At 38.5% G+C, this 27,089-nt stretch overlaps 1 protein-coding gene across 9 annotated transcripts in view; it reads left to right on the forward strand.

The window, feature by feature from the left end:
• The window catches only part of adgrl3.1 (adhesion G protein-coupled receptor L3.1), a 117,852-nt gene that overhangs the window by 9,005 nt on the left and 81,758 nt on the right, over positions 1-27,089 (forward strand). For 8 of the 9 annotated variants that reach the window (XM_030147318.1, XM_030147348.1, XM_030147365.1 and 5 more), the window contains exons 2-3: positions 20,295-20,460; positions 26,554-26,767. In XM_030147318.1, the coding sequence (XP_030003178.1) occupies positions 20,295-20,460; positions 26,554-26,767 (380 nt within the window). Of the gene's footprint in view, positions 1-2,932; positions 3,009-20,294; positions 20,461-26,553; positions 26,768-27,089 lie in introns of all 9 variants that reach the window. The other variant, XM_030147341.1, reaches the window with a different exon arrangement.

Here is a 27,089-nt window from a genome sequence, read left to right on the forward strand (position 1 = left end):
GTGTGTGTGTACATATATATATATATATGTACATATATATATATATATATATATATATATATATATGTGTGTGTGTGTGTGTGTGTGTGTGTGCTGTCAAATGATTAAAATTTTTAGTCAGATTAATCACAAGGTTACTGTGGATTAATTTTGATTAATCTCATTTAAGTATCATTCCTTTTCAATCTATATTAATCATATTTTATTTTGCATGAGCAAACAGACTCGGAATATATATGCATTTAACATATTTATTAAACACCTTCAAGAGTTTCAACAAAACAACTGGAAACAAAACGACTTCAAACAACTGTTCTGTCTTGGGGTTTTTTTTGTACAAAAATTTCCCTTCCAAGCCAGTCAGCGTAAGTGCTGTTTAGTGTCTTCCATCTTTATGGGCTGGTTCTGCTGCCTGTCACTACCAGATCAACTGCCCATTTGTTCATGCGTGACAGTAACTCTGCTTCGACAAACTGCCCCAAATGCATTGGCAGAGGCGTTCAGAGTCATTCTGCGCTGCAGATGAGTTAATTGCATTAAAATTTTTAATCCGATTAATCATGATGATGGGTTAATCTGCGTTAATGCATTAATGTTGACAGCCCTTATGCATGTGTGTGTTAATTTTTTGGGACATAGTTTCCATTCTTTTGTAAAGTGAAACTGAAACCATGATGCATTGAATTAAATATCATAACTGTTCTTTTTTTCGCTACTTTAGGGAGATTTTTTTTTTTTTTTCAGTTACAAAAATATCATGACGTACAATATTATTCATCAAGAATCATAGAATTGACACTGCAATATGGACCAAGAAGTGCAACAAACACATCACAAAAGACTGAAATTTGATTATGGATCGCTATTTACATGGGCTGTACTTTAACACCAGTTGGCCAATCAGATAAAGGCTCAGTTAGCTGTCAGGTACCTTCAGTTAAATTAGTGACAATTTGATGGTGACTCTGAGGTTAGCTTGTTCATTTATTGAACGTCATATCAACATTGCAATATTGAACAGTGTTATTGCAGACATATTGTGCAGGTCTGTTGGAATTGCTATTGTGATTAGTATATAGTTAATGAAACATTTACAAAGTAGGAAAGACATGAAATGATGAAGAAATTCTGATCCACATGACTGTGAAAATGGAACTAATCAGTTAACAGTTTTGCAGTTTTAAATGTTTTGCACAGGTAGTGGCAGATTAAACAAGACATGACTTCCTTCAGTGTCTTATGTATTTGTTTCATCATACTGCAGTTTTCCACAATGTTACCTGGAAAACTGTTGCGCTATGACGGCAGAAAAATAGAAATAGTGAAAAAAAAAAAAAAATTGTTTGGCCCCACTTGCCTATGAAAATGGTTACTAATGAAAATTTCTATTCTCTGTTTTCCACTTTTTATACAAACCTGTTACTTCAACTACCTCTCCTCTACAGCTTAACCTGTTTTTTTCTCCCTTCTTATCCTCCATTCCTCTTTCATTGATTCCTCCATTGTTGACCAGCACAGTGTGAATAATATGCTATTTGGAGGGAAGCATGCAAGACATGAATAAAGGTGCTGTATATATAGGTGGGGGAGCTTAGCACCCAACTTATTTCTCACCAGCACTCTGTTGCCTCTGGCAACTCTCCTACAGTGTAGTGCATGCATACACACATATCACTGGGGATATATACTCTTTCACATGCATACACTTTAATACATATGAAGTACGGTGCAGTGTATCCATCTTTTTTGCAGTCTCTGTCCACTCAACCATAGAGATATTGCTCATGGCCTCCTGTACTGGCTAATAGACCCAATTACTGCATAGCCTTGCCTGAGAGCTCCACAGAGGTTCAGGCTGTGACACTATGTATTATGGTGTGTGTGTGTGTGTGCGTGTGTGTGTGTGTGTGTGTGTGCGCGTGTGTGTGTGTTTGTGTGTGTGTGTGTACAGTACAGTACAGTACAGTACAAGGATGCACTTATTTTTGTAAGCTTGTGAAAATCTTTCATGGCACACAGACAAAGACTCTGTAACAGAAAATTCAAGGCCAAACAGCCCCGTCAGTCCATTAAACAGCAAAACATGCTCACACCTTTAGATTTCATGCCAATAGCTGCACAAAAAACAAAACAAAAACATGTGCAGTGTTGGCCATTGTATGCACATTTACATTGGCAGTGACACTGGTGTGATGAGGCTGCAGTATTTACCCTTAAGAGGAGTAGGTTCAGAAGGACAGTGAAGAGAAAGCATCCAGAAGGGAACAAAGTGGGTCTTTCCTTTTATGAGAGAGAGTCAGAGACAGAGATATTGAGAGAGATCGTGAAAAAATACACATAGTGATGGAAAACAGGTGGAAATGCAGAGGGGGATAGGGAATTCAGCCACTGCAGAGATAGAAAAAGATATGAGACATTCTAACTGTGAATAACTGCCACTCTGCATTGTGGTAACACAGCTAACAATTTCCCCCTCTAAAAAATGTGTCTCTGGCATTTGGCAGTGAAATGCCACCCATATAAACCAGTTATCATGACATGAGAGAGCTTTTTAGCTGTAAACTGCCAGCAAGCACACAGATAGACCATTATAGACTTTGATATCCTGACACTTAAGAGGTCATTATGAGGCAGACCAGACACATATACATGTGTAGTGTGTGCTCAGACACGGACACACAAACACTAAACAAGCAATCACGAGTAGCTTGTGAACTGGTTCTTGTGTTTGAGTGCGTTATGGCTATTCACACAATCTGGAGGGGACTATTATTCACATTGTACCCCACATTCACTACATATTATGTCTCTATTGTAAAAAATGACAGGGCTTTAGTTCACTGAGCTCAAATAACCCCCACCCTTCCCTCTCTCCTTTGCTCTCTCCCAACTCTTTTTTTTTTTTCCTCCCTCTCTCTCTCTAACTCTCCAGGACTAAGACGTCCAGCTGCCACTGAGATGTGATTCTCTGGGATTCCACTCTGACAGAGCAAAGTACACTATATCAGGTAGGAATATATTAAGTGAAGTGTGTGTGTACAGATGCAAATAAACAGTATCTTGCCCTGTGATCATTTTAAATGTGTTTAACTAGGAATGTTGACTCAGAATTCATTCTTATTTACAGCATAAGCCTGGGGAGTAGTCACGCAAATATATACACACCTGGTGTATTTTTGCAGACTTTACAGTATGCAGCTTTTTTAGAAGCCAAATATGACCCATTGTTCTCTCTAGAGATCCCAGGGTTCCATCTGTGCAAGGAAGTGCTCTAATTGGCCCGACAAACATGTCCTCTCAAACTGCTAATCCAATCAAATATGACCCACCGAGCTTCAAAAAGAATATAGAACAGCATGAAATATACAGAGTGCAACAATGTGTGAAAATAGAAAAGAAGTTCAATAGGATGCAATTGAATAAAAAGTGCAAACAGAGTCTGCATGCGAGTAGATCCACAAAGAATAAAACAGAACAAGAATGCAACAAAATTGCTATTAAATTCAGTCAGGTTTTCATTCCTTGAAGGCATCAACAGGAGTTAAACTGCCAACACAGACCTTCATCTGCCCATGAAGCCACTCACTGCGAGCATCTTATTTACAGTGTATTTACAAGCTGAGCCGGGCCTGTAAAATGCCGAATTTACGAGCTCCTTTTTAATTAGAAATACTGTCTCCTAGAGTTGGGCTGATGAATTGCACATTCAATTTATTGATGATAGAGAAGGGTGTAGTTTTCAAGTATTGACAGTCAGAACATCCTGGTTGACAATTTTTTTATTTAAAGGAGAAATATGTTGCATCTTTGCTGTATAAAAACCCAGAGGCCATGTTTTCATGTGTGATCCTATTCTTTATTGATTGAAGTGGCTGAGAATAAAGTGAATGAGGTTGTGCTCTCTCTCTTTTTTTCTCTCCCTCTCCTTCTCCTCTTTTATGTGATTTGGCCGTTTGCTTTGTGGTTAGTTAAATTTTATCTATTTGATGGTCAAGGTCAAACAAGCTGTTTCCCCTATTGTAAAAAAAGCAAACAAACAAAAATACAGAAATGTGGAAATGCAAAGACATTTGTGGAATAAATTAAACATCCCAATTATGTCAAAAAGTTGGGAAAGATCATCATCATAGTAAATGTGCTCAGTTTAGTTTACTTTGTATGTACAGTTAAAGCCATAGAATTTTGCTGAGTTCATTGGTACACTTATTTCAAGTTATAGCTAAAACAATTGAATTTACGTGTGTGTGTGTGTGTGTGTGTGTGTGTGTGTGTGTTGAGGTTAATGTACTTCCTGTCCGATACGTGTCTCACACCCAACCCCCCTGCTTTCCTTCCTTGACATTCAAATGACTCTGAATGCTTGCTTTGAAACCTAATTCTGTGATATCAAGGCTGCATTTTGTCCTTATTTCATTGAAACAATAAGTGAAAAGAAAGAACAACAGGAAAGGGGATGTATCATTCTTCGTGTAGGGGATGTTTTCTTTCTTTGTGTGAAACAGGTGTTTCCCGTTCCACACGCACAAACACACAACCTTCATTTACCAAACCGCTAATGAGACTACAGATTGCAATACAATCCATATCAGTTTCATTGGTTAAACAAAGATTAAATGTAATGTGAGTCAAGCAGAATACCAATCGCATAAGGGTAGAAAGATAAGCGGATAAACACATATTTCAACACACACATGCAGCATGGTATGTACAGCTTTGGACAACAGGAAAACAGGAATCTATATTTAACTTGAGCTGAAAAGAAAATATATTTTTGTTAAGGCATAGGTAGGAAGTTACTATACATTGGTATTGGAGAGACTGTGTGGAGATCAAGTGGGTCATCCATAAACTGCAGGGTTAGCGGGTCGATTACTGGTTCTTGTGAATATATCCTGTCAAGTCTCCTTGGTGGAGACACTGAATCCCCATTTGCTCCCAGTGGGCTAGCTAGTGCCTGGCAATGGCTGCTCTGCTGCTACAGCAAAGAATGAGAGGCACAGTAATTCTTTTTATGATTTAAAGATGATTGGGACAATAGCACTATATCGCTAGGTTTTATATCCTCCTGAGAACCAGCAGTGCTGTTTTGCAACAGAAACCTTCACTCTCCTAGGTCTCAGTCTTTTAAAACATGCAAATATAAAATCATTTTTGGTTTTTTTGGTGTTTAATTTTGTAATTTTGTTAAGTCTGCTAAAATGTTAAGTACATACTATTTGTTTGTTTATGTCTATGTGAAACAGAATATTCTTGACTTGTAATTTTAAGGAGACATTCTAAGTAATGCATAATTAAAATATTAACATATTAAAATGACTAAGATCCCAGCTGCTGCAGCTTTTCTTTTACACAGCTTGCACCTGATGTCACACACACTTACCCTCCTTCACGCCACTGTTGCTGCCCCCATGAATAGGGGCTTATTGTTTTATAATCTGACCTTTGCTTTTGGTGGAGAGGCCTTTGTCCTAAGACAATGGGGTCCATATTGTAAACCATGCCAGTCAATGCTGTCCACACAGCTGCCAGAGAATGGGTACAGATTGTCCGGGGTCCAAGTTGAAGGCTTTGAGGCAGGCTCTTGTGCCTTGGAGTGTGTATAGTTGTTTGTGCATGTGTATTTCTGACTGTACTGTTTGTGTCTGTAAGATGCAAGCCTGTTTTCCAGAATCAGCAGATGGGCTTGTGCAATTAGACTCAGCCTTCTTCCCTTGTGTGCACACATGTACGCGCCCACACAGACACATATGAATACACTCAGGGATGGGCATGAAGCAGATGTCTCTGAAACACAAGACCTGACAGATACTGTAATGGAGGAGGAAACTGAGGAGTAAGAATAGAGGTGTCCAGGCAACTACTAACCATCATCCAAGTTATCTGTCTTCTATCTTTATAGCTATTGAAAGCAATCTACTGTAGCTGACTTGTTCTGGCTTCTGACAAAATTGTAACAATTACCTGTCCAAACTAGCCTATATCTTACATTTGTTTTATCGATAACAACACCAAAGTCTTAAACTCAAATGATCCTGAGCTTGTCTACCTGCTTGTTAGCCAACTTGTACATGGCAGTACCCCACACCATATCAAAAAGATATTAAAATCATCACATATAGAGGTACACTACTGCCTGATATCTCAGAAGACCATCTCTGCATTTAGCTTCAGCAGACATGTATTGACCTGCAGTAACAGATAGGCTCAGAGGAAATGAGCTGGTGACTGAAAGGTCACAGTTTAAAATCTGAGTAGTACAGTAGCTGTGAAAATCCTTGCAGTTTAAATCCCTCAACAACTACCATCAAGGCTGTGACCTCTGGGCACTTAACCTTTAACAGTTCCATTGGAGCAGCTCAGTGCCCAATAGTGCGAGACTGGCTATGCTGTGCAGTTCCCAGGTGTGACTGTGCTAATGTGTGAATGTGGTCCAGCCTTCCTTCCTCTCAACTACTTCCCCTCAGTCATTCATGCAAACATGAATGTGTACTTTCTTAGTCAATAATCCAGGGTAAATCAGGCTTATGCATTGATAGCTCATAAATGTGTAGCATTTATTATTCTCTCTTTGAGGACCAACAGTTTCATTAATTTTCTGTTCTGGAAAATTCTGTTAATCTTCTCATCTTTTCAGTTTATTGCTGCTGTACAGTGCATCTCACTATGTCTGCAGCCTTGTGGATGAGTATCCTGTTGACTGTTCTAAAGATAATAGTCTGTCCCTTATGTGCTATTTTTCCCTTCAAGGATCATGATAGGGGATCAGGGGAGCTTGCACACATACACACAAACAGACACACACACACATTTGACAACAGGGAATAGTCCACAGAGATGCTCTTTGTCAACAACTTGTAAGAAAGCAGCTATTTAAAGCCACCGTATTCCTGAAAGGATAAGTCATCTTATTTGTGTGAAGAGGCTGTGTGAAACAAAACAAGTTATAGCAATAGCTATCACTCTGCTTTCTCAACTGTCTCTCCTGCTCTTTGTGTTATTCTGCTTATGAAGCAGTACTAATTGTATAAAGCAGAGTATGTTGTGAATGTAGATTTCCAATGGGTTTGGTGTGATGATGAGCAGATGTACTCACAGATGTTTTCCCTCCGTGTGTCTGTTTACCAGTTCAATTATCCCTATCGCATACTGTAGAGATTTGTTGTTCTATTTCAGCGCTTCAACATAGATTCCAACAAAAACACTAGTTACTAAAGTGTTTCAGGCTTGTGTTAACTCCACCCTCTTTGCTCCTCAAACCTTAGCTACTTAAGTTGAAAGTTATAAATACTCTAATTCTCTCACATTATTCAATGAGGTCTGGCTAAATGTATGTGTGTTGCTGTGCCAACTTTTGTGGAAGCCTCAGAGTTCAGATTTCTTTGTTTTAGTAACTAAACATAAATAATTAAATGAGTCTATAATAAGCATATTTGGTGTTTGGTGTATTTGTGGAGTGTGTTGTCTGTACAAATCGGTAAATACTGTGGACCCCACATGTCTGCTCAAATAACTCTTACATTCAGCTCACTGTTTAAGACCTTTATATCCATTTAGAATAGCATCAGTTTTAACTGAATCAATGTTCCAGACCTCTGGACTATCTAACTATATGAGATCTGAACACCAGAAGATGAATATCTGCATTTGCATTAAGCACTGATGAAGCAAGGGTGCATCCATTTGTACAGCTCATTTTTCTTTTATTTAGAATAATTGCATATGCTCGTTCTATTTATTTACTTGCTATAATAAATAACATGTGATGTGGTAATTTGTAGTGTGCATTTTAAACCACATCAAGTGGAGGGTGTTAAATAAATATATACATATATACCATAATGAAGAAAGCCCTCTAGGCAATAGTGTGGCATAAAACATGGGCATGTTCAATATATTTAGCCTGGCACATTAAATGCATTTGAGTTTAATGATAAGCAGTCAGAAATGTATTACAGAATGGATATGCACATTTCAGTTATGGTTCACCCGCTGCTCCTTTGAATGACTGTATTTTCAATGCATCTGACTGCTCAGGTTTGTTGATTGGAATACATCAGCACACCAGGGATATGAAACTGCAATAAGATCCAGACTTCTCCCCGCGTGATTTGAATATGAAATGATTAGATTATTGATTTTGGTTATTTGGGTCTCCCACCCCGAGGTGATATTGTGGCAGCGCAATCGCCATGGTTGACATTTAGCACTGTGTTTACCTTTCCTGTCTCCATTGATTGCTTCAAAATCACCACCCCATACATCCTGCTAGAGCTCATTGTATCATCAGTTTAATGCTATTCCACAGACATGATGGATGCAGCTTATCAAAAATGCAACAGTTGTGGTTTGAGCTGGTGCAGAAAATAACCATACCGGCTTACAATCATGGAACACTGGTTCTTACTGGAATTGAATATCATTATAGAGATAGCAGAAGCGAAAAGGTCTTTAACATATGTTCAATAGCAGAGAGATGATTTACAGCTTTCTCTGTGGGACTGATGAGGGTTTGAACTAAAACCCATTTTTACAATGCAAGCTGAAAACTAAAGCTCAGCCTGAGCCCAGCAGGGAATGGTAATAAGTCTTGATTTTTATGTATTAATGTTCCAGGTACATTTCTTTCACTCAATAACCACCGCTGTGCCTCTTCAATCCCAGTAAACTTTGAAGCAAAGCTTTTCTTCAGTTTAGATTTTTCGATTTTGTAAGTAAAAATGTAATATCTAACAAAAGTGTTTTGCTGACAAATACTCCCTTATCACTGTGGACATCTGTCATGAGACATTTTACACACATCACTGCTCAGTGTAGCACAGCCGTCAAACTGACTTGAAAAGATTGTAGTAGTTTAATGTTATTCCAGTATATCTGTGAAGTTAATATTTCTTCTGCCCACCAGGGCGTTTTCTTTGCAGGAATAAAGGTGACAGTCTGCAGATGAATGTAGGCTACTCTCCTTAGGTATCCCTCCCTGTATTTTCAATCCTTTTTCTCAGCAGTTAGACAATCCACCATTAAGTGCCTCCTTTTATATTTATATACCAGTGTTGGTGCTTATGCATTATTAAATTATGAACAAGGACCAGTAAGCGCCCCAGAAAGGCTTTTTTGAATAAATATTTCAAAACTCTGATATACACAGTTCATATCTGCTCTGTAATGCAAGAGGGTGAGGTTTGGCCCTAATGTCTTATGCAGAAATCATGTTTTTTTTTTTGTTTTGTTTTTTTCTCAGTCAGTGGAATTAGCATTTGGACAGAGTTTTTAAACTTCAATTTGCTGAGTCTTTACAAATCTTTGAAACTTTGCATGCATGTACCACATTTCTGGGAAAGTACTAGCATTTTGGTGGGAAAAAAACACATGCTGGCTTTGTAGGAATCTCATTATCTAGCTCCTGAGAATCTTTTATGTGAGGTTATTTTCAAACTGAGAACAATGGGTGTATGTGGCAGACCTAAAGACAAAGCATTTCTAAGCTGCTTTTACAGCAGAGGACTCTGAATTGACAGGGTGGATGATAGAGGGGAAGGATGGAGAAGGCAGAATGCAAGAGAGGAGACAAAATGGGGGGGAAAAAAAACAAGAGAGAAATACAGTTAAAAGCAGAGAAGTAAACAAGACTGAGTGGGGGATAACAATAGGGGTGAGCATAAATGGAGGAAGAGAATGAAACTGAAAAAAAAATAATAAATGGAAGAAAAGCTTAGAGTCAAGACCACATGTGAGACTTAGATGCTGCTAACCAAACCCTTTCATGGAGGTCTAATCTATTCCGTGGACGTCATATCCTGCCTGTTTGTCTGCTTCCTCTTTAATGCAGCATCATTCATTCTGCTGAGGTGGCTTTATACTGTACAGGACAACTTTCTCCCTCTCTCATCGTCTCCCTCAACCACAATCACACACACACAAACTTTGCTTCTCCCTGCCTCTGGCTTTAAAGCGAATCTTTGATGGATCCATTGTGACAGTACTAGGTTTAGAGCACAGTGACAGAGAGGAAGAGAGAGGATGAGGGGGAGAGAAAGGGTAGCATGAAGGCAAAGACAGATGAATCAAAGAGAGCAAAGGGAGGAAAACAACAGCACTGGCGGTGGAATCAACATCACTACTTCTGTAGTTGACATAATTGATTGTATCAGAGGCAGTTTTGTAAACCATTAACTTCCCCCTTATGGGTTACTCAGCTGAACTGCCAAGGAGGGTTTCACGACTGCACATGTGTGTATGCAAATGTGTGTTTATGTGTGGTATAGTTATTTGCGCTTGCATTTATTTACTTAACATTTTTTTGCTTTGTGATTAGCCAAGGGTAGTTGCGTGAAACAAATGGCAAGTAACAATAAAATGACAAATATCAGCCATGTAGGCAGCTATAAGTATTTGAAATTAAAGAGAAGTTGGTTATTACTATTATATCATGTGTTTTAATATTTTACAGTTCCCTTATTGCAATTTTAATACAAAGTTTCTCATTTTACAATTGTCAAACGACCTTATATGACCTTAGATCTAGGTGGATAGATGGTTTTCAGCCCTTTTTCGCCCAAATATTTGAGGATTCAGACAGGGATGGAAAAGATAACTGCCCAAGGTTATTAACTTGCTTTGTAATTCTGCTCGATTCACTCTGATCACTTTCTCCCTCTCCCACTGACTCTCTTTATCCTCTGTCTCCATCCCTCTGTCACTCCTCCTTGATTCCATCCGCCCATCTCTATCTTCCTCACACTTTTCTCTCCTGACCTCATCCATGTATCTCCTCTTTCATCTTCTTTCGTCTCTCATATCTTTCATCTCCCCTCCTCATACATCCTCCTCCAATTCTCTTCCTCGCTCCATTCTGTCTTGCACATCTCCGCCTTGCCCATCTTGTCTCATGAGAGACAGAGTGCACATAGAGTTGATTAGGCTGGAGCGTTAGAAAGTTCAGAGCAGAGCAGAACAGAGTGTGATGTCTAGCCGCTAGGCGGTGAGGAATCAAAACGGCAGTGCCTTACAGACGAGGTCGTCGGCGGTGGATTTTCAGGGTGGTTTCGGTGCATCAGATTTCTGGGAGCGTGCTCAGAGCAGCCATGCGAAAACTGCAGCAGTCCGGTCAAAGCTGGAGCCTCCCTAGACGCAATTTTCTGACGGGCATAGAATGTGTAACATGGAGGAGAGGATGAGGAGCTCAGCCCAGAGCTTTGAACTATTTTGAGGGGGGAACTGATTTTAAAGGAACAATGTATGCATTTTTAAAATAACGTATGCAAATTTTCACAATGTAAGTGGGCGCTTCTATGAAACCGGGTACATTTTGGTACCTGGTACCTTAGACCCAATAATAAAGGAGAAATTTAGACAAATTTCCCCCCAGGATGTACCCAATGATGACCTCAGATAAATGCAAAAAAAAAAATTAGACTCTTGCTCTTAGCTATCCCAAAATTAACAAATTTGTAATAAAATATGGGGGCCAAAAAAAGGACCAAAATTGGGACGAAAAAAATGCTTAGGTGTCAGTGCATTTGATCTGGAAAACATGGCTTGAAATGAATAATAATAATAATAATAATAATAATAATAATAATAGTAATAACAACAATGGGTTAGATTTATATAGTGCTTTTCTATGAACGCATACTCAAAGTGCATACAGAGGATCCATTATTCATTCGCTCTCACATTCCCCCTCTGGTGGTGGTAAACTACATTTGTAGCCACAGCTGCCCTGGGGCAGACTGACAGAAGCGTGGCTGCCAATCTGCGCCTACAGCCCCTCCAACCACCACCAAACATTCACACGCATTCATACACCAGTGTGAGTAGCAGCACTGGAGGCAAGGAGGGCGAAATGTTTTGCCCAAGGACACAACAGCACATGGACAGAGCGGGATTCGAACAGCCAACCCTTCGATTATTGGACGACCCGCTATGGTCGCTGCTATGGTATATAATGGTCTTATATAGCACTATAAATAAAGACACTGTGTTAAATTTGATGATCCTAGTGGTTTTTCTAATCCAGACATATGGGTTTTTTATGAATTGGTAGTCTCATTCCAGGTTTTGTCTGAAACCCATTGTGTCCACTTGTGTTACATGCAGAACCTGCCCAATTAAACACGCATAAATCTCAAATGATTTTGCAACATTTCATTTTTGTGAAACACTCTGCCTGGCATTTTTACTTCGATTCCCAAAATGTACCTCGGAGAGAATAAACAGATATTAAAAAAAATAGTAGCGCGTACATTTTGTGTCCTTTTGATCGTATTACATGCAGACTTTTGTAATAAATATAATGTAACATTATATAAAAATGTATTTTATCTGAAAAATAGTTTCTCTTTTATCTCAGTAAGTATTTATTTTTAAAGTAGACCCAAAGTGCTTCCAAACTTGTTTCATCACATTATTCTACATCTAATTAGAATTTTTAAGCCCCCATGTCCTATTTTTAGGGCCCACTTTCATAGAAGCATCTAAATACGAAGAGGTTTTCATACAATCTCTGTCGCAGATCAAAACCTCTAATGATAAAATGTCAAAATTTGAATAAATAATTCACAAGCACAATACATTATTCTAATAAATAATACTAAAAATAACTTTACTCAAGGTAAGGAGAAAATTACAAAAATCATCCCCAGTCCAATTTATTTTATTTCACAGAGGACCTTAAATTGAGACTACAATGACCAAGACATGTCACACTGATGTGGAGGTGACCTATACCTTTAAGGCTACACTCTAGCACTCTGCAATTCTTTGCTGTGAAGCCACACAAAGGATTTACAACCAGTGCACTATGAAATAAATTGCCAGCGAGGCCACATGTCTGCAGGGCATGATGACAATTGTGCACATTCCTACAGTGAACCGACCCTGCACCCACATACTCAGACACACATGTGCACATTCGCTACACAGCTGGAAAATAGCCAGTGGGAACAATACTACATATGGCCATACCAGCCAAATCTATAGATTAAAAACAAGAGACACAAGCTGACTGAATGTCTGGTTGAATCAAGATTTGGCCAGCGCAAATATATGACATTGACGCATTATTAATTGTGATTTTAATGTGGTCTGAGGGGGCTTGTATGTTAACTTCCCTCTTCCCAAAACAGCCCGTGACACATGCAACAGTACAGATACATGTTGTGGGTGACATGTCAAGACATCCATATTGTTGAGAGTTGACAGTATGTTTTCCCCGAGCCTCTGGTTACACTAAGGGGCTGCTCGCTGCTAATCAGTATCCTAGGCTTCATCAGTATGAGGGCAATTATGAGGGCGGACCTTCCATTCAGAATCGCTCACAGTGGATTTGAGTGTGTATACATGTTGTATGCATGCAATTATAGAGTTTGTACTTGGTATGAATGTGTGTTTTTGCAGTAGCTTTTCTGCATGTCTCTGTGCTTATTTCTTGTGTCTTTCATTATAGGTCACAGGGCATACACCCACCAGGTTCGGTCCTGATTAGTCATCTCTTCTACTCCACACTGCCAAATTAGCTACCTGAATATGTGTGTGTGTGTGTGTGTGTGTGTGTGTGTGTGTGTGTGCGCATCTGTGTGTGTGTGGCCACTCTAATCAAAATTCTCCCAGCCTGTCTACCTGTGTTGATGATAATTTACCACACTACCCATACCCACTCGCACTCTGTCACCCACACAGCCTCATTCCAACCCTCTCCATCATACTAACGTGCACACCACACACCCACCGAATCGAGTCCATGGTGGTTAAACCTACCCTAGCAAGCCAACTGGAGGTAATTTACCGTAGCTTGGCGGACACATGCCATTTTACTGAACACGCTGCATGGCCCCCTGAGCTTTGTTCCGCTTTGACTTCTCTCCAGCAGAGCAAAGAATGAACAACTGAAGAGACTAAAGCGAAGGATGAAAAGAACAGGTGAAGAAAAAGTAAATGTAGAAAAATGGCAAGGAGAAACAGAATGATATATTATTAGGCTTCCTTCTGCCTTCTACACACAAAACTAAGCATGGGTAAATAATTATAGAGCAATTAAAGATATATGGACCAGCCAGAACAAATAAATTGCTCATCTTTACCAATGACGAGCATGTTTTCTTTCACAACTGCCACAAATGGAAAATCCTATCTTGTGTAGTTAGGAAAAAAAAACATGTAAACACAATTACAGATCGATTACTAGTATTGTACGATTTTCTTCTCCTTATTAATTATTTTTTCTACATCTGTAGAGGAACTTTGGCTTACAGCTTTTGCGAGAAGTTCCTTACATGCACAAACACACACATGAAAACACATAATTTTCTTTGAGGCATACGCACAGGGTAGACTACAAGCACAGCATGGACACATTTGAGACTCTCTGCCTGGAGGCTGAGGGACTAGGGCATCTGGTCTCCTAGTGATAAGCGTGTGTGTGTGTGTGCATGTGTATAAAAGTGGGTGTGTTGCAGCGTGTGTGTGTGTGTGTATGTATGACGTGCGTTGACAAGGTAGCCCAGTCCGGTCAGCACTCATTAGTGAAAGAGAGAATCCCTGGATGAGGAGTGCTGTGACAGGCAGGACTCTTGTTAGGGGACTACACACACACAGACACACACACACACAGGGTCAGGCTGCCTCTGTGCACAGAATAAGCCCAACATCAATTAGTTCATGGATGCATGCAATATAGTGTGTGAGTGTTGTGGCCTCGACAACAGCTCTGTTAATGTGGACCCTGTTGGAGATATAGATTCAGGACAGTGAATTATAGGACATAGACCAAGTCACTTATGCAGGCAGTACTGTCTGGGTAAGGAATAGGTTCCTGTTAAAAAATAATGAACTGTATTGAAGGAGATAACTTTAATTTATTTCCAACTTACTTGCGTTTCTTGGTAACAGGTATTTTGTGTGTTAAGTAAGGATGGGTACCTTTCACATTTAAACCGATACAGTTCCGATACTCTGTTTCTGGGAACTGGTATTGGTATCCAGCGGTACCTGTTTTCAGTACTGTTTGTGTGTATGTGTGGTGATTAAAGTCATTTTGTCTATAAAAAAATTGTAAAAACTTCTGAATTCTGAATATTTATTTCTTAACCCTCCGGTATCCCATCCAGCAAGGCCCTTACTAAGCACCAAGTGTGCCATTTTGGCACACTTGTGGAATAATGTCAAAAAATTTTTCATACAGTTTGTTTTTAATTCTTTTACACTTTTTTCTATTTCATCAACTTGAACCGTAAATAAAAATACCAAATACTCAATAATTATCAAATTTTTTAACACTTTAAATGCCGTGTTTGTAATGTAAACTAACCATTTTTTGGATGCAAAAAACACAAAAAATAATTTTTTTTCATTATACTACATAAAAAGTAGATCACATATTATTTGATTTTTGCAGCCTAGCATATGTGAATGATTAACTCCAACACTGGTTAATTTGCATTATTATTTTTGGCGCTAGGTCAAATGTTCAAAAATATTAGCGTCTGTCACCATGTGTGTCAAAATGGCACACCTATAAATCAAACTATTAAATATTATATATTGATTTATTTTTCTGCTCTAATTTGATTTTATTTTTGTAAATCAAGGTCAGCCCTAATCATACATATCAAATAATCATTCATTTTAGATTTTTTTAACCCTTTAAACGATCTCTTTTCATCATGATGTCACTACATTTTTTGATGCAAAAAACATAAAATATGTTTGTTTGTTTTTTTCGAAATACTACATAAAAATTGGATTACATATTATTTGATTTTTGCGGCCTGGCATATGTCAATGATTAACAGCAACATTAGCAACGTTAATAAATTAATTTAGACCCTCCCCTCTCAAATGAAGCCCAGATATCAGTAAAAGCAGCATTTATGCCTTAATGGCTTACGGATCATAAACAGTGGTTATGGAAGAAATAGTGCGTTTTAGGCACACTTGGGAGACAGATGCTAGTCTTGTAGTTTTCTTTTGTTTACAATGTGCAAATTTTAGTTGGTGGCCAGAATTTTAAAGATCATGCAAAAATCAACAACTTTTGAATTCTAACCTTATTTAAATTGTGAAAAATAATATGAAGTTTTTTAACATGAAGTGCAAAGTGTGCCTAAAAAGCGCACCCGGATACCGGAGGGTTAATATCATAAGTGAAATAACATATCAACATAAAACTTGAGAAGACTTGAGAAAAGTGTGTGTGGGGTAGGGCAAAGTGGAGCCACACCCTCGAACGCTTTGCTGTTATCATCAAGCCACCACTGACATAGTCATGCTCTTGTGCGTCCAATGCTGTTGTTGCGTCAGGCAGACACCCCTCCACTCTCTCCCTGACACACGCAATGCGAGGTTGTGTTCAAGTACCGAAATGTGGTACTGTTTGACTTCACGTGAATCAGTACTCGGTAGTACCGATGGAATTCGGTCGGTACCTATAAAAGTACAGAATTCGGCACCCATCCCTAGTATTAAGACACACTTTCTCTTATTTTTATTCAAAACTTATGTAGAAATAAAGTTTGGAGGGAACAACATGTAATGTAACCCTGTATTCATTTTTGTGGAATAATTTAATAGACTGCTATTAGCAGATAAAAGTGGGGCATAGATAGATAAAAAGAGCAGGTAAATCAAAGGACTTTGAACCAGGGAATGGGATATTTGTTTTGGTCTGATCCAGCTTATTAGTTGATGTTTTGCTCAGTTTTATGCAGATGCTGCTTATCTGGTGGAGGGTCTCCAGTGTGAACGTGCATTTACTAAAATATGGATTAATTATTTCATTATTTTGAAGTGAATGGGTTCAGATGATGTTTGCAAGACCTTATGTCCATGATAAACTGACGAATACAGGGTGTAAACATATCACATATGTTTCAATAATTAGCGCAATTACTGCCTGTTTATTCATAATAGATTAACTAATCAACACATTACGATAATGAAAGGAAGGTTAGGAATGAAAACAGGGCTATGCTTTAGGCACCATTTCATCATCATTATGGACACTGTAGATTGAACATATTTTGATGTCATTATCTGAGCATATGGGAGTTTGCAACCCTGCTGAATTATGAACACAACTTGAGTGATTTAAGTGTGGATTACTAGTGGGCTGCTCGAGGCTCTCATGCTACTATTGTCTGCAAAGTCACCATCAGCATGGTGGGAATGAGAGGGTTAATTAGCTGATGAGTGAGATGGTGGTGGAACATACGGGGTGATGGAATAGCTTTTGAATTATGGAACAGTGGAATGCTGTGGCTGGTGGCGTTTGGCCATATGTCAGTGTATGCCTCCTGTGTCTAGCTGGGGACAGCTGGTCAGATTGCTCATGTTCAACTGAGTTAGGGACCAATCAATCAAAATGGGGCAGCTTGTTGAGTTGTTTAAGCCGGAAAAAAATAAAGCACGGAAGTCTATTGTGATTCTTTCACTTTGGTGCCATTAGGGATTTGTCAGGAACTGTTAGTAGATATGAAATCACTTTGTGAATGGAGACACTGAAGCAGTTTCTCAACCAGATATTTGGACTTTTAAATGTTTGTTGGATAGAATTTAACTAAAAGTGAATACATTTCAGACCTTGCTGCTTTAAAAAGTAATCTTGCTGTAACTTTTCCCATTCTCATTTTGCTGATTACCTCCGCCAAGGAGGTTATGTTTTTGCCAGGGTTTGTTTGTTTGTCTGTCTGTTTGTTTGTTTGTTTGTTTGTCTGTCCGTTAGTGTGCAACATAACTCAAAAAGTTATGGACAGATTTGGATGAAATTTTCAGGGTTTGTTGGAAATGGGATAAGGAAGAAATGATTACATTTTGGTGGTGATCGGGGGTGGAGGGGGCCCACGGGGGGGCCACTGATCAGCCTTGGCGGAGGTCTGCGCTCTCCGAGTGCTTCTAGTTCTGTACTATTTTTAACAAATACCAAAAAAAAAAGAGATTAACAGAGAAATACAAACTGCATATAACAATGAAGACATCATTGTGAATATTATATTCCATTTGTGTAATTATACCCTCCCCAGTCTCACCAAGTGTTACACACTGTACCTTTAACCATGCAAGAAAAGATGATTGTAACTTGTGTTCCTTCTTCGCACTGCAATTTGTGCATTATTAAAAAGGACAATGAAATCACATTAATTTTGTTGTAATTTGCTCATACAAAAGTGTATGACTTTTCCATAATTAGTTATAGACCGTTTTTGTTTTGTTTGTTTATTTGTTTTTTTTTAAATAATATGTTTAAAAACACTTTCTATTTTATGAATTCAATATGACATTCTAAAAAGAAAGCAGAAATAATAAAAGCCCATTTTCAAATGTATGTTTCTGTTATGAGGGTTCTGAGGGATCCAGATTTCTGCAGGATCCTTGTGCCTCTGGGTGAATCTGTCTGTAATGTCAACAGCATGAGCCTTTTTGTCACTATAGATGCTCAAAAGATACATTATGTATATGTAGTGTGTCTCCAGTGATTATAAAAGGGTATGTGACATTTTGACAGTGTCTATAAACACGAAAAAAAAAAAAAAAGTGTTCTTATAACTGCACTTCTAAAAATATCTAAGAGAGTCAGTGCCAAAGCAGCAATTTGCCTTCACAGTATGACATGACGGAGATAGCTGGCTATTGTCTCAGTCTCTGCTGGGCCAAAATGATACGGTCATGCTGATCAATAGTCTGTGTTACACATGATATATTTCCCATGGCTCTGACTGTCTGCTTTACTCCATCTGTCCCTGGCTGTTGCAAAACTGCATTGTCTCTTTCTCACTCAAAGTCACATACACACAAACTACATGTCCGTTTATGTGGAACTGGATATGAATTCTCTGGAGAATTATGAACAGTTAGGCACAAAATACCTTTTGAACCTTATACGAATGAAAAATGTTTATTTAACATCAAGTAAAATGATTGCATAATGACTGAGTGATGCAATAACCTTTCTGGGGGCTTGTAAAAGAGCAAATTTGCAATATCCCAGTTTGTCATAATTAAAAAAAAAGGTAATTTTGGAGTTCAGAAAGAAAATGATGTAAATAGTTGTTGGTTAAGTGAGTGGGTGAATAAGCAAGTGAGTGAATAATGCAAGTCAGAGTAAACAGTTTAAGAAGGAGGGATTATTGTTACCAGTCTGCCATTGCTATAACTAATCTCAAAGACAATCCTCTTATTAATTGTTTATCACTGATAGACCATGAAATGAACAATTACATTGGAACATCAATACATTTCACACTTTAATGCTGATGGGAAATATAAAGTGAAGTGAATCTTAATACAGACATATAATCATTATGTAAGCATTAACCACCATTATATGTTGTTTTTCTAACTTTTTTATAAGATCAAGATTGAGCATTTTTCTTCCATTTCTGTAGATTTGTTATTGGATTATTTGGCATCCTTTCTGTTGCTTTCTGTAGCCAGTGTTTTATTATGCCAAGTGTTGGATGTATATACCTGTATATAAGGAGTTACTATCATCATTACTTTAGTCAAGCCATAATGTATTGAAATATCCCCCAGATGGAGTCTAGACACAAGTTCTGGTAAAACAGTCAGACCAGCTGATGGATGGGTGTGGAGTTGAGCTGGATTTCTGATGGCATCAGTGGAGTGGCCCATTGGACATCTGGTACTGATAGAAAGTGCAGATGGAGGGTTGAAGGTGGATCTTATTGATCTGACAGTGAAATGACAGCTGACTGCAGAAATGTGAATAATTGTAAGGTCTGACAGATGACTGCTTCTGAGACGTCACGGCAAACTCGGCATAAGAGTCATTGCCCTCGGTTACATTTAAGCATACATTTGTTGAATATGCTTAATACTTTTAATAGTCTAAATGTTTATTTGAGCATGTAGCCTTTCATAACAATGTCAGTATTGGTAATAAATTAGGCTTCTTAATGAACGATGCCTTTTATTTATTTCTGTGTAAGATGATTATTAGTTACTGTTTGGTCTCCAGTGATATACGTTTACATGAACAAGCATTAATCTCAGTGAAGTACTGTTTGTTAATGCAGATGTTTGCTACTGATAAGCTTAGTAATGGTGTGCCTGGGAAATGCCTTCATACGTATTGTTGTGCAAACCTTTCAGGAGTAAAAGCCTTTTGTTGTTTTAGCAGTTAATGCAGTTTATATTTAAGAATGGCTTTTTTTTTTTTATACAATTGAATAGTTTTCAGATCTGTGTTGTTAACACTTGGCCAACTTGTAACAATACATAATCACAAAGTGGACCCTGATGAGCATCTAAGTGAGTGAATATTTTGTTTGTCAATTTTCCAGGCCTGTATGGTGTCAAGACCACTGAGCTGTGAGGGAAACAGCTCACCACAAGACCGTCTGGGCTCAGCAGGAAGTACCTCCATATTTACTTCCAGGTCAACCTCAGACGTCATGTGGACCAGATGCCTGCTCTTCGTCTCAACCTTGTTTGCTCCCATTACTATTGGTAAGATCTAAAATTCTGCTCCAACGTGTATGTTTGAGATCAACAGTTAGTAGCCATGTTGGAAAGGTGTGGTATAATTGTTGAATTTTGAATCATAATTTCTAATGCTCCTTATTGTATATATCAGGTATAGATAGGTAAAGAACATCATCTTTTTTTTTTTTTTTTTTTTTTGGAATTCAAGTTTTTATTGCCGTTTTCACTTAGTACATGACAATCATACAATGTTGCTTAATGTTAACAAACAGGGCTTCTACACATACATGAAAAGTATCAAAAATGCTAAAAAGCGTGGAAGTTCTTAAGAAGAAAAAAAAATATTACTAATAAAATGAAAATAAAATGAAAATAAATAAATAAATACTGGAGGGAAATAGTTCAGCTGTCATCCTGCTGACTGACCAGAAACACCAGAGTGGCTCCCAAACTGGTGCTGTGGTCCCATCCCTATTGTTAACCTTATGAAGCACACATTCATATGAAGCAGTCTTTCTCATCATGTTTACCCATTCTTTAAACTGTGGGGCTTTAGGGGTTTTCCAGTGTTTTAGAATAATCCCAACTGCCACTGAGACCCCAACCATGATAACAGAAAATTTTCCATTTGATACGTTAGCAGTCTGTCCTTTTTCACCCGGTAAACACAGCCTTGGACAGAGCAGCACAATTCTGTCCAACCGGTTACTTAGAGTATGTACAACGACCATCCAGAAACATTTGATAATTGGACATTCCCACAAACAGTGTATCAGAGTACCATTATCATTTTGACATTTCCAGCACAATGAGTTACTCATCAGACCTAATCTATTCAGTCTTACAGGAGTCCAATAATATCTTTGTACTATCTTATGTTGTGTAAATTTGCCTTTACCTTCCCTTAAAGATTTTCCACATTGTGAAATTATTTTCATCCATTCCTCATTTCCACAAACAGCCCTAATGTCTTTTTCCAATAAAACCTTCAGATTATTCAGATCAGAACTGAGTGCGTAGTTCATTCTTCTATAAAATATTGAGATGCAAAATACATCATCTTTTTAATCGCAGTACATCACAATGTACAGCCTCAGAAGGCACCACAGAGGACAACAAACAAACAATGTCATCAGTAAAGGGGAAAAAGGGATCCTCTGAAGTTAAATGACATTTTGTGCAGGACTCTTGTGTTTGTGTTTCTATTTTATTGGTCGCTTGGGATAGATTTGCACAGACATGAAAGCGAGTGTCCACGCAAAAGTACTACATGTGCCCACAGCTACAAATAGAAGTGATGACTGTACAGCTTCAACCTCTCATTCACCCTCCTGCACCCAAACATTTAGAGATACTAAAGAGCCATAGAAAAACTGCAGCTGCAAAACCAAGGAAACACTTACTCACTTTCTCTCGTTCATTTACATATTCTGCCTCTAATCGCTCTGCACATTTATATATATTTTTACACTCATCTAGTTTACTTTTTCACACACATTCAGTCTGCATACACAAGCAGCCCCATTTGGGCATCTGTATGTTTCTTCCTCTCCCCTGTGACAGTGGGCTTTGAAGGCTCCTAGAGGGAGCGCTGGCCCACTTGGACTTAATCCTATTAATGGCTGCTGTCAATCACAATCACACACACATACGCACGCACACACACACATGCACATACATGCACATACATGCAGATGCAGACACTGGTTCATGCTTGTTCATATGCTTGCTGACAAACATGCACAGAGAAGATATATTTGAAACACTGAAAGACTATACATGATGTTTATGGACACAAACACTCAAGTGCACAGGAAGTGATTACCGGCATCCACTTACACACACACACACACACACACACACACACACACACACACACACACACACACACACACGCACACACACACACACACACACACACACACACACAAACACAAACACCAAGAGCTTTGCTTTTACACTAAGAGATGAGTTTCAGTCATAGGTATTTGCATTAATGTCTAAAGAATAAGTCGACATATGCAAATCATGCTGTTTATACTTAGCAAGGATTAGTTGAAACAAAGACAGTTTAGCTTGAGGACTCACAGCAGCAAGCACTCCATCTTCTCCATTGAGCCGTTGCTTGTCATTATTACAGGGTTATGTGAAGATAAATAAAAGAAAATGGGAATGCATGCAGTTTTGACCAAAAAAATCATGGGAAAAATGTATTTCTCTTTTATTATTAATAATATTTTGTAAATCTTTGGTCTAAGATGTGTTTGATGCAGTAGAATGGATTTGGAAATTCCACTCCATCAAAAGTAAATCAGTGCAGAAGACCTTAAATAAACATGTGAATTTCATTCTTGGTATTATAGGATTAAGCTGGCTTTTGTATACTATTCTAAGTGTCAATGAAACCCATAAAAAGATGCACACAATGGTCTGACTTCATTCTCTCATGCCACTTCTGTCCTGTTGAAGCATTCATCTACCAAAATGGGTCATGGATTTATAATTCAGTTGTTTCAAAAGGAAAAGTAGTTACAGTTACAGTGTATTGTTTGACAAGCATTGCTCAAAAACAAGCTTAATTGTTGAGCTGGTGAGCAGCTTTGACGCTAGAGTATAGCAGTGTGGGTGGACTGACTCAAAAAGTACAATGCCCACAGTTGTCAATATGAAACATCACATCCCCCAATGTAGTTTTGTACGAATGAAAAAAAAATGCACATTCATTTCTGTGCAATATTAAATTCGATTTCAGCAGGATCACTTTTTAATGGTCCAAAATGGAGGAAGTCCCTAAACAAATGCTCATTTCATTAGATGAATATTTCACAGATCTGTATCTCTGCTTCTCAGAGGGAAAAGCCGCATTAGGCTCTAGTTACACAGGCAATATGTGCGAGCAGGATCAATTAATTCTTAGTTTTGATCTTTCTGTGGGATTTGTTGGCAGTAAGAAAAAATATAGAATACTGCCAAACTTATCCTTTATAAATATTTTTTGCACTACAAAATGTGTTGTTTTTGCTCTAACTCAGAGGAGCCACATTTCCGACACCAACACTGGCCAAACGTTTTGGCAGTTCAAGTGAGAGATCACCTTTTAAATCTCTCTTCTCTTCTCTCCCACTGTCTCCTTCTCCTTCTCTCCATCTATCCACCTCTTTCGCCACTCTCTTGTTCTTGGCCCAAATGTAAAAATCAATATCCTTTTGTTTCAGTCCCCTGAGGCAATGAGAGTGTCTGAATAAGACTGTCTGTACTGTCTGTGGCTGCCAAGTTTCTGTCACCACTTACACAACTAATGACAGACACATTAACCTGCTCTTGCCAGCTCACACATTATTGCATGTGTGCTAAGACCTAAACATTGGCATGTGCTGCATGTGCATGAATGTATATGAGAGTATCATGTGTATATCAAGAGGTGCTGTGTGATAGGCTTGTTCGGAAAAAAAGTGACAGGGATATGTGTGGAGTAAGTCCTTAGGAGGGGGGTTCAGCACATTGTAGATTTATAGGTGATTGTGCATGCCAGTGTGTGTGTGTGTGTGTGTGTGTGTGTGTGTATATCTTATAAATAGATCAATTAAATGGTGACAGACGAGATAGGACGGCGTGTGTAAGTCAGAGTGTTTACTGCTGCTTATGAAGGCAGAGAGCCTTTTAATTGGAATACAGATAGACCTCTCATTTGAATTGAGTGCGCCTGTGTGTGTGTTTGTGTCATAATGCTCTCTTTATGCTCAACGGGAACCCTGTAAGGCAACACTGTAAGATATCTGATCCAACGCCAGTCTAGACAGCTGCTTTACAATACTATGTATTGATCCATGCATGCTTCAATTAACCCTCTCTCTGAAATTTACATTCACACTCATGAAGTGGACATGATCTAGTCACTGAAGAAATAATCAGTCCATACTCATGTTAAAACAGTGGTGACCCATTGCCCCCAGCACCACTCTCTTACACACATAAAACACATGAAGACCCTCAAATCCTCCACCATTACTGAGACCCACATCTCATCTAAAAGTGTGCTTAGGGTGTAATCACAGCCTAAGGTGATATACGTGTATGTGTGTTCATTAGAGAGGACATTTTCTGTAAATGTCATTTATATATCAGGCTTATCTCTGAGCTAGTGCTTGCCATTATCAATGTAGTGCCTTGGGGTAGCTGCACCACACAGATATTTGTAACATCGGTTGTGAATATCTGCCTCTACGTACCCATACCATCACTTGGAGCATTTGTATTCATGTGTGTTTCTGTGTGCGTGTGTGCATATGCTTATGTGCGGCGCGGTGAAGGACAGTATTAAGTCGAGCCCAGGCAGAGTGTCACTGAGCTCATTCAGATTCTTTGCTGCATTCGTGTAGCCATGACGCTCCTCTAACCAATGAGAGAGCCAAGGGAGGGAGGATAGGGTTACCATGGTTACACTGACAGGGAGAGCAAGGAAGGTGGTTCTGTGCCTCCTTTTTCAGAGATGTTGTAGGTATGTGTTTGAAGTGCTGGTACTGTCTGATTGCTGTGTATGTTCACACATGTGCACACACTGTGTCGAATGCATGTGTGGGAAGAACTTTGTAGTGTTTATTTTCATCAAAACAAAGGCTTAATGTTTCTATGTTTATTATGTCAGCCATAACGTCATAGATAAATCATGACATGGATACTGCAACAGCAACTAAAATTCACACAATCATTGTAATAAGTGCAGAGTAACTATGAAAGATTGACAGAAGTGAACAACACTAATAAACACCTCAGCTGATCACCTCTCTATCAAGGGATGATCACTGGTGCTCACAGGGAGCACTGCACGGAAGAGCAGAGAATAACAACATCCAAGATCACCACAACAACTGTAATCCCTGGGACCATCCAGCGTCACACCATCAATATCAGAGCATCCATTTCTAATAAAAAGACCATCGGTGTACAATAAACACATACGAAAACCAAATGCAAGGACTTGCTTTTGCATTAACTTTTATAATGATTGTTGATAGGAAACATAACCAAATATTTGTCTTTTTTTTTCCACAAAGAATTACTTTTCTTTTGGTTTTTTTTTATTTTTTTATTTTATTTACTAAAATAATACCTGATCCCAAAATGGATGAATAAATATGCAGTACTGTTGTTAAAAATACTCCAAATTTAGGTACAATTTTAGGAAAACGACTTACATAATAAAATAAATTACAAATGCATCATATACTGGGATATTACAACATATTGTCAAACTATACTTCATTAAAAACAAAAAACAGCACATAAAAGTCCTTATATATAACCTTAAAATGATACAGCAAGTATGAAAGTGTGTGTCATCACTGAAGGAACACTGCACACTTGAGATAAATGTAATTTAATTTAGTCTTTTTGAAGAGTTTATGTTGTTGCTGTAATGTGAAAAATGTGTAATGTATGTTTCATCCTATGGCCTGGCTGGTGAGGTCTCATTTGTGGTGCAGAAGTTGCTAGTGTTTCTCTATGTAAATACTGCCAGATATTGAGGTTACAGGACACCATGTCAAGGAAAAATTGTTCGCTGTTTGTTCTTAAAGTTTTTTGTCATCCAAAAAGCCTCATTAATTGTAATCATCAAACAAGCAAGGGAGTAAAGTGATAACAGTAAAATATCTTGAACACTAATTTAATAGTTTCCTACTACAAAAAATGTATGTGTGTGTGTGTGTGTGTGTGTGTGTGTGTGTACCTCAAATTTATTTGCAAAGCCTGAGACTAATTACGCAGATCAATCTTTGGATAATTTCTGCAGCACTATCTGCCTGTGGACGTTAGAAGGCACCATCTAAAGTGATGTCTAAAACTCCTAACTGCATACCAGTAATTACCAAGTCAGTTCACTTGTAACAGTGGACGTGCTGCTATTTTGTGATACTGTTGTTTTGGTATTGTGGATAATAAGTCTGTATGACAAGGCTACAAATGCAGTGTTAGTTCAACACAATATGTGCTTGTACAATTTAGTGCTTCTCCTCACATACTTTCAAGACAGCCTCATAAATATCCACTATTCAGTAGGCAGGCTGTCACTGGAGAAGCAGTTAGGACTATGCCAATCAAAATCCTGTGTGTGTCCAGCCTACAGCCGTGAACCAGTCCCCATGGCAGTGGTGCGAAGGGAGCTGTCCTGTGAATCCTACCCCATCGAATTGCGCTGCCCGGGCACAGACGTCATCATGATCGAGAGCGCCAACTACGGCCGCACCGATGACAAGATCTGTGACTCAGACCCTGCACAAATGGAGAACACAAGGTGCTACCTGCCCGATGCATACAAGATAATGTCACTCAGGTAAGTCTATAAATATTTCAGTGAGAGAGTGATGTTCGAAAAGCAGCAGCACAAGAGAGTTTGAAACCCAACTTTGCCATGAGTGTGATGACACAGTAGAGAATTTGTCTTCACGTTTATTACTTGACATAAGATTAAAGGAGAGAAAATGTTGCACACCCACAGAGAAACAATTATTTTTGTATGTTACTCTGTTAATTCCACTAATTTAATTACCTGTCAACCAACAAAGACTGCTTCTCTTATTTGTATGGAGGTGGAAACAGATATTTTTCAGTCAAGTATGTGTATGACATTACTAATCCTTTAGTATTCTGTCTTT

Source organism: Sphaeramia orbicularis, chromosome 1 (genome assembly GCF_902148855.1).
Source record: "Sphaeramia orbicularis chromosome 1, fSphaOr1.1, whole genome shotgun sequence".
Taxonomy (NCBI): domain Eukaryota; kingdom Metazoa; phylum Chordata; class Actinopteri; order Kurtiformes; family Apogonidae; genus Sphaeramia; species Sphaeramia orbicularis.